Source organism: Myotis lucifugus, unplaced genomic scaffold (genome assembly GCF_000147115.1).
Source record: "Myotis lucifugus unplaced genomic scaffold, Myoluc2.0 scaffold_56, whole genome shotgun sequence".
Classification (NCBI taxonomy): domain Eukaryota; kingdom Metazoa; phylum Chordata; class Mammalia; order Chiroptera; family Vespertilionidae; genus Myotis; species Myotis lucifugus.
Window position 1 is genome coordinate 376,386 of NW_005871104.1, and position 12,016 is coordinate 388,401.

At 47.6% G+C, this 12,016-nt stretch overlaps 1 protein-coding gene across 1 annotated transcript in view; it reads right to left on the bottom strand.

Annotated features, from left to right (window-relative positions):
- Window positions 1-1,418: 1,418 nt before the first annotated feature.
- ADRA1B (adrenoceptor alpha 1B) overlaps window positions 1,419-12,016 on the bottom strand; it is a 49,771-nt gene continuing 39,173 nt past the window's right edge. Inside the window, exon 2 of the mRNA XM_023754076.1 lies at window positions 1,419-2,546. Within this exon, the coding sequence (XP_023609844.1) occupies window positions 2,041-2,546 (506 nt within the window). The 3' untranslated portion in view covers window positions 1,419-2,040. The remainder of the gene's footprint in view (window positions 2,547-12,016) is intronic.

A 12,016-nucleotide genomic window follows, 5' to 3' on the forward strand; every position in this document is an offset into this window, starting at 1 on the left:
AACCTGGGGATCTGGGCTATCAGGCTTAGTTAATCAGATCTTAAACAGGGGCGAGTCACCTGAAATGACATGAAAATGTAAAATTTTTTTGTATGTGAATTTTTCTGTAAGTATATCTATAGTTTTCATCAGAGTCTTAAAGCAGACTGTGATAAAGAACTCTAGCTTCCCAGGACTTTTTTCTTTTTCTTTTTTTTTGGCAGAACTGCTGGGAAATCATCTTTTTGGGGGGAGGGGGTGTTCAAGTAGTAAGAATGATATGAGAAAGCTATTTGCAGAAAGGAAACAAGGGCAACATATAAAGATAAGCAGAGCTAGATAAAAGAGTAAGAGCCCATAAGTTTTGTTTAAGCCCCTAGATCCAGCCATGCCTGATACCCCTCACTTTTTTTCAGCTACATGGACAACTGTCTCGCCTCTCTGAAAGCATTTTCTACTTCAGTCGCCTATAGAATACAAGATAGATTGAGACCCCAGATAGATTTACTATTATTGTAAGAGGCCCTTGCCATTTGAAAAAATCGTGAGGCTCAACTTAGAAAAAGGAAAGCAGTGAGAAAAAGGGATTGAGGTGGGAATGGATATTCCTTATGCTTTTTTTTTTTTTTTTGAATTGCAGGTAAGAAAAATGCTCCCTATCCTTTATTCTTTTAGCAAACTGGGGGCTTTTAGAAGTAGGAAAGACCTTGGAATCAACCCCATCATTACACGGGTGGGGAACCAAGACCTTGAGAGGGGGTGTGACTTTCTGGAGGTCATACAGTAATAGGCCTGATGCCAGAATGGAGGTTACCTTCTCTGAGGTGACCCACCTCTGTGTGACTTTCCTCAGTGTTTCTTTCCCAGGCAGCCGCCAGTTAGAAGAGCTTAGAAGGGATCTTGTGCCCAGGTGTGTTGCTTGGCCACATGGATCCATATCTTATCCAGAAAATTCTGCAGTCTGGATTTTTTTCAGGTTCTGTGGGCACATGCAAACAATGGAGTGTTTGGCCTGGGGCTGCCGGGAGGAGGTGAAGGAAACCAGCCCATTTCTCTGCTGGGTCCCATCCCTCCCAGGTGACAGACCCACCTAGGGTCCGGTCCAGGATTGGGGTCCAATTGGTCAGGGCCATGCCAGACATTGCCCAGTGCAGCCCACAGTAGGAGGATTTACATTGCTGAGTCAAAGGCAGACAAGCAGGATTTATGGGACAAGTGCAAGGGGTCACTTGCAGCCACAGGGCCAGATCTGTTTAGCTGGGGAGTGGGGGGGAGCAGTAATAGCAAAGGCAGAAATGGATTCCATGGGGCCCCCACAACTATTCCCCACAGCAAGGCCGGAGGGACTGGGACACACTTGCAGGGGAAAGGAAAGGACCCACCAGACCCTGCCTGCCACCCCCCAGTCCCCACCCCATCACAGATTACTCACAGCCGCACAGGAGAAATGATCTTTAATGTCCGACTTTGTTTCCAACTCCGCCAAAGTGCCAAAGTGCCAGCGTTCAGTGTAGTACAAAGAGGGGCTTGAGAGGTACGAAGTCACGAGACAAACAAGGCTCCCACTGCCTCCTGGGCGCGCACTCGCTCTGCCCGCGCCACACACACACATGCAGACCACACGTACACACGCACGGACACACGCACAGACACACGCACGTGTACCCACGTTTAAATACATGTACAGAGGGACTCATTTTTATATATATACACAGAGAGAGAGGCGTAATCCCGGCCGGCGTCGGGTCCCCAGGCTCTCGGCATGCTCGGCCCAGCTCTGCGCTGTACCTGGCACCCATGCCCCTGCCAGAAAAGCAGCTGCCCCTCTCCCCACCCCCCTCCCCCCGTTTCCCCTGGGGCCCGGCTCTCCCAGGCGCGGACCTTCCCCTCCCCTCCGCCCCTCCCCACCACCAGGATTTCCTTCCCAGGGACAGGGGAGCTGCGCGCGCGCGGGGGCCCTACAAGGGCCAGGCGCCATGGGCATGTTGGGTTTGAAGCCGGGCTGCCCGTTGGTCCACGTCGGCCGCGGGCCTCGCAGGCCCCCGCTGCTGGCGTCCCCCTTCAGGTCACGGGGCTTTCGGGCTCGGACAGGAGCTTGAAAGGGAAGAGCGGGCCCGAGTCGCGGCGGCCGCAGTGGTCCGGGGGCTCGGGCAGGCTCAGGAGCGCGCCGGGCGCCTTCCACTCGGGGTAGGCGCACAGCTCGACGGCCGGCGGCGCGCCCCCGCGGCCCAGGTAGCCGGGGCTGGGCGAGGCCGAGGGCAGGGTCCGCTGGCTGCCGCTCAGGCAGCTGCCGCCGTCGTCCAGCGAGTCCTTGCGCGACTGCGAGCGCTCCAGCGAGCAGCCCCGCGTCCACGGCCGGTAGGTGTAGGCGCAGTTGCCCAGGCGGCGGCGGCGGCGGCGGCGCCGGCGGGCGCGGCACTGGCAGCCGAGGATGCGCAGGAAGGCGCGCTTGAACTCCTTGCTGGAGCACGGGTAGATGATGGGGTTGAGGCAGCTGTTGAAGTAGCCCAGCCAGAACACCACCTTGAACACGGTGTCGGGGGGCTTCAGGGTGGAGAACAGGGAGCCTGCAGGGGGAGAGTGGGGGGCACAGGCAGAAAGACAGACAGCGGTTTGTGAAGAGTCAGGCACTCCAGGGGCTCCACCCGAGCAGCCCCCGCCCGCCCGCAGGACCCTCCCTCTGTCTGGAATGCTCGCCTTTCTGTCTCAAGAGGAATGAATGCTACATTCACTTTCAGGGCCAATATCGAAAACTCCGCCTTCGCCCGCGAAAGCTTTCCTGCTCTAGCTGAACAACATCTAAGCTCCTGTAGCTCTAGATTTCCGAGGGCAGCGCTCACCAGTTTCTACTACAATGGTACTAGTCACCCACAACTGCACGCTTCTCTCCGGCCAGAGGCACTCTGCTGGGCACTTTTACTTGTATTGTTTTATCCATCACAAAACACCATGAAGTAGACGCTCATTTACTTCCATGGCAAATATGAGATACATTACAGACCTTCCTGAGAAAGGTAAAACTTTAAAGGCAAAAGAAGACAAGGAAAAGGAAGATCTTTTTGATCTAGGAATGAAGAAAAATGACCTAACTCCTCAAAAAGATAAACTTCAAGAAAAGGGTGGGAGAAGATATTTACAATGTCTAATAAGACAGGTAAATATTATATTCCCAGTAGAAACATGGACAAAGAAAACGAACAGGAAATGTATAAAACAGGAAACCTGAGGGTTAATGAGCACATGACAAGAAGCTCAAAATACTAGGTAGTCAAATAGATTACAATGAAAACCATAAAGAAATATAATTTATATCTGTTAGGCTGGCAAAAATTAGAAAGATGGACGACACCAAGTATAGGGAGAGCTGTGGGGACTTGGGGAGCCTTCTGCATGGCTGGTGGGGGCAGAGGCTGTGAAGACTGGACAAGACCCTAACACCGTGTGGTCCAATTAAGTCTAACACACCTTCTAACCTAGCAGCTCTGCTCTAGGGCATAGATCTCAAAGAATTTTTACATACGTCCATTAGGGACACGTATGAACATGCTCAGGGCAGTGTTGTTTGTGGTGACAGGGAATTGGAGAAAACCTGGGTGTCCCTCACAAGGAATTATGGAACGGCAGAGTTCCATATAATGACCATCAGGAGATGCACAGCATGGAGATTGTGTAGCACGTAGAGGCCCCGATTGACAAGTCCCTATCATAGTATGGAAAGTCTTAAGTACATTGTTCTTTGTGAAAAAAAAAAAATAGGACACAATGAGATTTACAACAATACTATTTAGATAACATGCCAGACAACCACACACATTTTGCAAAATTACTTTCAATTTAAAAAAATACATATTAAACACAAATGAATGACTTAAGGTGGAGGCAGAGGGAAATGGGAACGAGGAATGGGAATAAAAGGAAGTAAATCAATAAAATAAGAATGATGCCCAACACAGACCTATGATGATGAGATGGTATGAATCCCTTTGAATGTGAGGTCCCAAACATTTTATGTTTATATTAAGTTAAAAACAATTTCCATTTTAAACGCAAGGTAACTGAGACTTGGAGAGGTTAAATGATTTGCTCCAGGTCACACAGCATGTTTGTAATATAGCTGGAATTTTAAACTAAATTCTGTTAGAATACAAAATACGTTGTGTGTGTGTACTTTTTAAAAAGTGCTACTAATAATACTTTTTATGGAAAATGAGAAAATATAAGAAAGCAAAAAGAAAAAATATTTTAAAAGTATACATAACCTCTCAATGCCGAGAAATCACATTTTGGTGCATGCACTTTCAGAATTTTTATATGTAAACTAGAGGCCCAGTGCATGAAAATTTGTGCACAGAGGGGGGTGGGGGGGGGTCCCTCAGCCTGGCCTGCACCCTCTTGCAGTCCAATCTGGCTTCCCTCTGTGGGAGGCAACCGGGCAGGCAGATCAGGGGACAGTGCCAGCTGGTCCCCCCATCGCCCCTCCGCCGCCCACTAGTTCCTGCCACCCCCCCATCACCATCCCCTCCCTCTGCCCACTGGCATGTGCCTTGGCTGGCCTGGCACTGCCTACTCACTGGTCCTGCCCCCTCACCGACTGGTCGGTCAGCCATTCGGTCAATTTGCATATTACACTTTTATTATTTAGGATATTTTTTTAAAAATGGGATTATATTTTACAGGATATGCTGTAACTTCAATCTGTGTCTCTAACCATGCCACTCTGCCTTTTATACAGTGACTTTTGTATTCCTGTCTTATCTCCTCTATTAGACTGTGAGCTTCCCAAGGGCCTGGTCAGAAGGATCCCCTGTGAATCCATTTGTTGAACAGAGAGCACGAACCTCTAGAATATATGAATGTGAGGGGCTTCAGCAATCATGTCCAAACTCCTTGTTTTACAGATGGGGACACCTAAACCCAAAGAGTGGCTGAAGATCCCACAGGTAGGTGGTGGCAAAAATGCCACAAAGATTCTGATCTTTGATTTTGGATTGCACTTAGGTCCTCCCCCTTTACTCCCTCGCATGCACTTCACCTTCTTACTATTTGAGGTTTAACCTGTTGTCACAGGGAGCCTTCTACTTTTCTGCTTAGCAACCAGGGATGGTGGCTGAGGGGAGATGGCTGGGTTCCTGGTGCAGGGCTTAGTCAGAGAGCTATCCATCCCCGATGCTAATTAAGTACACTCACCTCTTTTCTCAGCTCAGGGGGAGCTGTGGGAGTGGACTACATTCTGGGTTAGCTTTAGGGGAGGTAGATGAGGTCTACTTTGTGATAAGGCTTGTACCATTAGGTTTGCATCTCACCACCCCAGATACTTCTTTGGATTGAGACACTGCACAGAGGCCCCAGCTGAAATGCAAATACGGCTACTCTTCTCCCTCAGCAGATTTAGGCAGGTCCCCATTGGCTGGGGACAGGGTTTGGGAACTCAAAGACCTGGTTTTGAACCCCGCCCCCCTTTTGTGTGTTGGCTGTTTGACTTTAGAAAAGTTATTTGGCCCTTTCAGACTCAATTTTCTCATCCATAAAATGGGGACAAATAATCTGTTTCATAGGGTAGTTTCAATAGATGAAAACATCCATGTAAAATTCTTGACACAGGGCCTGGCATCTTGAAAATAATACTAATAAATGGTGGCCATTTTCCATATATACTTTATATCCTGGCCTAGTCATCACCCTCTTCCAGGAATTCTGCTCCTCACCTATCTCAGATTGATTTCTTTATTCTCTGCCCCACAGAACATCAACAACCAGATCTTATTCTCTCTCTTTTTTAATTTTTTATTTGAGTCCTAAGTGTTGTTAAGCAATCCCAGGGCTGGCCGAGTCCTTGTTCATCACCAGACATTAAATTCCTGCTGGGCAGGAACCACATCTTTATTTCCTTTTTTTCCTCTCTCCAGATTTTTATTCCAAAATGATACATAAAGGGATGAATAGGTAGAGGACAGAGAATTTTTAGGGCCACAAAACTACTCCATATGACACTATAATGGTGGATACATGTCATTGTACATTTGTTCAAACCCATTAAATGTACAACAGCAAGAGTGAACCCTAATGTAAAGTATGGACTTTGGGTGACAGTGATGTGTCAATGTAGGCTCATCAACTGTAACAAATGAACCACTCCAGTGAGGGATGTTGATATGGGGGAGGCTATACACATGTGGCTTCAGGGAGTACAGTGGGGCCTTGACTTACGAGTGTCCCGACTAATGAGTTTTTCGAGATACGAGCCGAGCCATCTCTCGGCTGATTTTTTGCTTTGAGTTGTGAGCTAAAATTCGGGTTACGAGCCAGCTTCAGATACCCCACCGCTAGTTGGCACAGCGAACGTCACAGTGAACGCCACAACATCAGCCCAGCATCATGTGTCTCACTCGTTCACTTAAAGATTTGACATACGAGTAATTTGAGTTATGAGCTCCGTCACGGAACGAATTAAACTCGTAAGTCAAGGCCCCACTGTATATGGGAAGTCTCTGTACCTTTCTGCAAATTGGGTGTGAACCTAAAATTGCTTCTAAAAATAAAGCCTATTAAGAGAACCTCACTTAAACTAAATATGCAGTACATGCTGAATTTTAAAAGATTACACATTGCAAAAACACTTTAGAATATAGAGTTCAAATAGAGGGGACCAGAGTTAATAGTTTTGTTTTTATCCTCTTAGGATATTTTTTTTAAAATATATTTTATTGATCTTCCACAGAGAGGAAGGGAGAGAGATAGAGAGTCAGAAACATCGATGAGAGAGAAACATCGATCAGCTGCCTCCTGCACATCTCCCACTGGGGATGTGCCCGCAACCCAGGTACATGCCCCCGACCGGAATCGAACCTGGGACCCCTCAGTCCGCAGGCCGACGCTCTATCCACTGAGCCAAACCGATTTCGGCACTCTTAGGATATTTTTAAAAATGGAGTCATACACATACTTTTCCCCAAATTGCTTTCTTTGCTTCGCATATATAAAAGACATTTTCCCAAGTCAGGACATAATCGTGCTACACCACTCCTCCACCCCCTACCTCCTGTTGAATTACACCCTACTGTCTGGATACACAGTTTACCTAACCCTTTCCTAATGATAGCCAAATAGGCGACTTCTCATTTTTAGCTGTTACAAACTGCAGTCACAAAAAGCCTCTTGCATTTTGATTTCTGCACGTTTGAGTGTTTCTGTAGAATGAATTCCTATCAGAGTAATCACTGGGCCAGTTCCACATTCAAGCGAAAGCACTGACAGCTAGCAGACTGCCTTCTGAACTGGTGGGTGGCAGCAGTTCACTCTCACACTGGCTGCGTATGAGTACCAGGGGCCTGCCACCCGAGTCACCTCTGCACTAACACAAGCAAATGATTATTATTTTTGTAAACCACTGTGGTGGAAACCTGATTCCAGGAAGCCTGTGTCTGAAACCTCTGTTTGGTGACTCATATCATTTTGGGTAAGCTGCTTTCCCTTTCCACGCCTCAGTTTCCCTCCTTTGGGTGAGTTGTTTGATCTGGGTCCTCTCTGGCCTTAGAATTCAGCCTGTGAAGTCTGAGATGGAACCCCCCCCCCCCCCCCCAGTCCATCTCTGCAGGGGTGTGTCAGTTTCTCTAGACTCACCACACAGGGGCAGTGTAGGTCTGGGACTGGACCAGCTGGTGCCTGGGATTCCTTGCATATTCCGCCCCATCCCTCCTCCCTCTCCCCCTAGCAGCATAGTAGTTACTGGGAATAGGGGCCCTGTTTGCCACCCTGGCCCACCCTGTTAAGCCTAGTTAATTAAGGAAGGTGCAGAGGATGGGTGGCAGGGATCTTTCCCCCTGGGCGTCCAAACAGACCCTGAGGAGCCCACAGTGCTGCCAGGAGAGGGGAGTAATATCACCAGGAACTGAGGGTTCCTGGAAGCCTGCGCTCTGCTGGACGTCAGCGCTGTGCTGGGCTCTGTGACAGCGCCACAAACTCACTGTGCGTGTCCCTGAGCCTGGCTCCACTTCTACTTAGGACATGGTTTGGTGCTCCCTGCCCTGTGTCTTAGAATCACGGCTTGCCAGGGCTGGGGAACCTTCCTTCATGGAGCTCCGTGAGGACAGGTGACTTGCTCAAGGGCATTCAGCTGGTAAATGGCAGAATGACCATCAGAACCTGCTTAAGTTGCTCATTTGGTTCCACAAACACTTATTGGAGCGTTGGGGTTAGTGGTTAAGGTTCTGTTCAGAGGTCACAGGTAGGCAGCTGTGTGGCCTTGGAGAAGCTACATGAGCTGGTGTGGCTCTGTTTCCTGGAAAATAGGGAGGGCGATAGTTCTGTGCATGGACGAGATGAGCTTATTAGGCTTGGGAAGTGCCTGGCATGTTGAGAGCACTCAAGTGCAGCTATTCTGACTGCTTCAAACACAACTACTATTACTACTGCCAACACTGCCGTCTCTGCCAGTATTACTGCTACAAAGACGAGGAAGGAGGCGAAGAGGTTGAGATGTGCTGACCACATATTGGGACTCTTACTACACTGCTCTTTATTTAAAAAAATTTTTTTAATTGATTTCAGAGAGGAAGGGACAGGGAGAGACAGAAACATCAATGATAAGAGAGAATCTTGGGTCAGCTGCTTCCTGCATGTCCCCTATTGTGGATAGAGCCCGAAACCCGGGCATGTGCCCTAACCAAAAATGGAACTGTGACCTTCTGGTTCATAGGTCAACATTCAACCACTGACCCACACCAGCCAGGCATGTTCTTTTCAAGACAGACCCAAGGATGGGTCCCACTCAGGTGGTTCTTGAACCAGCTGAAACTGCATGTGACTTTCACCCATTTTTCTGGGGGAGAATCCACAGCTGTCACCATGGGCTTGAAGGAGTCAGCAACTCTCAAATGGTTAGGCCTCACTCATCTCAAGTCTATGGTTTCCAAGCATCAGTCACTCTACCCCTGGACCACCTGTTTTGTGTGTTTTTAAAAATATATATTTTATTGATTTTTTACAGAGAGGAAGGGAGAGGGATAGAGAGTTAGAAACATCGATGAGAGAGAAACATCGATCAGCTGTCTCCTGCACACTCCCTATTGGGGATGTGCCCGCAACCAAGGTACATGCCCTTGACTGGCATTGAACCTGGGACCCTTCAATCCTCAGGCTGATGCTCTATCCACTGAGCCAAACTGGTTAGGGCTTTACTGCCTTTTTTAAAAAGTCAGCTCACTTTTTTAAAAAACTTAATCCTCACCCAAGGATATTTTTTTCCATTGATTTTTAGAGAGAGTGGAAGGGAGAGAGGGAGGGAGAGGGACAGAGAAATATCTATCATATCTATCTATCTATCTATCTATCTATCTAGAGGGTAGGTAAGAGAGAAGGACACACACACACACACACACACACACACACCCTGGTTGGCTCTCGCACGTGCCCAGACTGGGGCCAGGGACTGAACCTGCAACCCTTCAGTTTGTGGGCTGACACTCTAACCACTGGGCAAAACTGGCCAGGGCTGAGTCAACTCACTTTTGGTATCTAAATTTAAAAAATATTTAAGGAAGCTTTTATCACTATTTAAAAACCTGTACTGTTTGCTATAAATAGAATGTCATGGTAGAGAAAAATAAGATCACTCCACACAGTGGTGGGTCCAAGGTCTGCTCTTTTTCAGAAAGGGAGATTAGCTAGGGTTGAAGGGTGTTGAAGACTTGCTGCCCTAAATTGAGAGGAATTCCTCTTTGAGGAGCCTGAAGGATTGAAAGAGAAGTGAACCTGGAATACTGTTCTCACTGTAGAACCCAGTCCCTGGCACACAGTAGGGGGCTAAATAAATATTTGCTCAATGACTGACTGACTGACTATGTGATTCACAGACTCTTGTGCCATGTCTAGCTGTCATTTCAAGTTACTCTGCACACCACTCAACTCTGTACTGAACCTGAGTAGCAGTGTAGGCCCAGTCCTGGGAAACCACTTGCCGGAGGCAGCCATGGCTCCATCCTGACGCCTCCCGTAGCTTCTTACTGAAGCTTTGAAAGCAGATCAAATGAGACAACACTTCTGAAAAGGCTTGGAGGGGTTGGAAGCTGGACACCTGGATGGGATGAGGAGGAGGTCGAGTTTGAGGGGGATGGATAAAGCCAAAAGCAGATGGTGCACTTGGGCCTTGCCTGCTTTAAGGCGATTTAGAGGGATTGTGAAGTTCAAGGATCAAAAGCTAAGGCTGAGCAGGATTGGCACAGGGAGAAGCATTTCTTGGCTGAATGTGGTCCCAGCAAGTCATCCTTAAGGTGCCATTCATCAAATCTGAACAGGGAACACAGGTCTCTGTGAATCTCCACTCTTCCATGGGGCATGTTTGTGGAATAGTAGCTACGATTTAACAAGCTTACTCTGTGCCAGCCACTGGGCTAAATGCTTAATAACCATCATTTCCCAGTTACTCCTTCAACAGTCACTGTTCCCAAGGCAGCCTGGCATGACAGTGCCTTGCTCTCGGGGGCGCCATTCTGCACTGTAGTCTCCACACTGTAGTCTACTACAGTACTCCTTGGTGACTGTGTCCAACCTGGATGTGTCTGCTGGAGGCCATTACTATTACACTGGGGTGTGTGTGTGTGTGGGGGGGGGGGGCGGGGGTGTGGGGAGGAGAATGGAAGGTAACCTGCTCAAGGTCTCGGAGTTAGTTAGTGGGTGACAGAGTTAGAATTTGTTAGCATGGGCAACCTCTTAATCACTACCGATACAGCTCATGGGAAAGCACAATTTGTATGCTGACATGTATAAAGGCTGGAAGGACATACATGGAAGGAAACCAACAGTTTTATCCTTGGGTGCTGAAATTATGGGATAATTTTCCTTCTATGTGTTTTTCAGTGTTTTTCTAAATTTTCTCCATAAACATGAATTACTTTTTTAATTGGTAAAAGTCCAATGAATAGTATTTAAAAAATAGTCCTGGCCAGTGTGGCTCAGTTGATTGGGCATCATTCATGCACCAAAAGGTGCTGGTTTGATTCCTGGTCATGGCACATGACCTGGTTATGGGCTGGATCCCCAATAGGGGGGACATGCAGAAGGCAGCTGATGGATGTTTCTCTTTTTTTCCCTTTTTCTCTCTCTAAAATTAATAGCAATATTAAAAAAAACAACAACCCAAAACAAAAGATACTTTTTTTTTATGATACCATGTTTATTGGGGTCCTTGTCATGTGTTAGCCAACTTTATGTTCTATTTCATGTAATTCCCATAACAGCTCCATGAGTAAAGTGGATTATCCCTACTGCAAAGAGTGAAGACGAAACAGAGGCACAGGTGGAGGGCCACACTGCCCAGGGTTCTGTGCAGGTAAGAGAGGGTTTGAAGTTAAGCTCAGCAGCCTCCTCTGTTAGTTCCTACTGTGCCTATGAAACCCTTAGTGGGGGGCAGAAGGGGGCCCCTTTTTTAAAAAAAATATTTTATTGATTTTCTTACAGAGAGGAAGGGAGAGGAATAGAGAGTTAGAAACATCGATCAGTTGCCTCCTGCACATCTCCTACTGGGGATGTGCCCACAACCAAGGTACATGCCCTTTCAGTCCGCAGGCCGATGCTCTATCCACTGAGCCAAACCGGTTAGGACAGAAAGGAGGCCTTTTTAATTCTTTATGTGTCCCTACATCCATAGGCCTTTATTAAACACTGGATGAAGGAATGACCAATGGAAGGGCTTGGAGACTGTAGTGAGGCATGAGGACCTAATGCATCATTTATCTGGTCCACACAGGGTTGGGTGGTTTGTAACATCCCTCTGGACTCTGCCATTCTGTGACTCTAGGCTTATAAACTTGATTTGACTAACTTCATAGTCAGCATCAGATAAGCCGATGGCTACAGTGGAGACAGTGGGTGGTGAAACTGATTAGCTTATAAATAGAGCGGAATTCCTTTGCAATGTCTCTCTCTCTCTCTCTCTCTCTCTCTCTCTCTTTAAAAAAATATATTTTATTGATTTCTCACAGAGAGGAAGGGAGAGGGACAGACAGCTAGAAACATCGATGAGAGAGAAACATCGATCAGC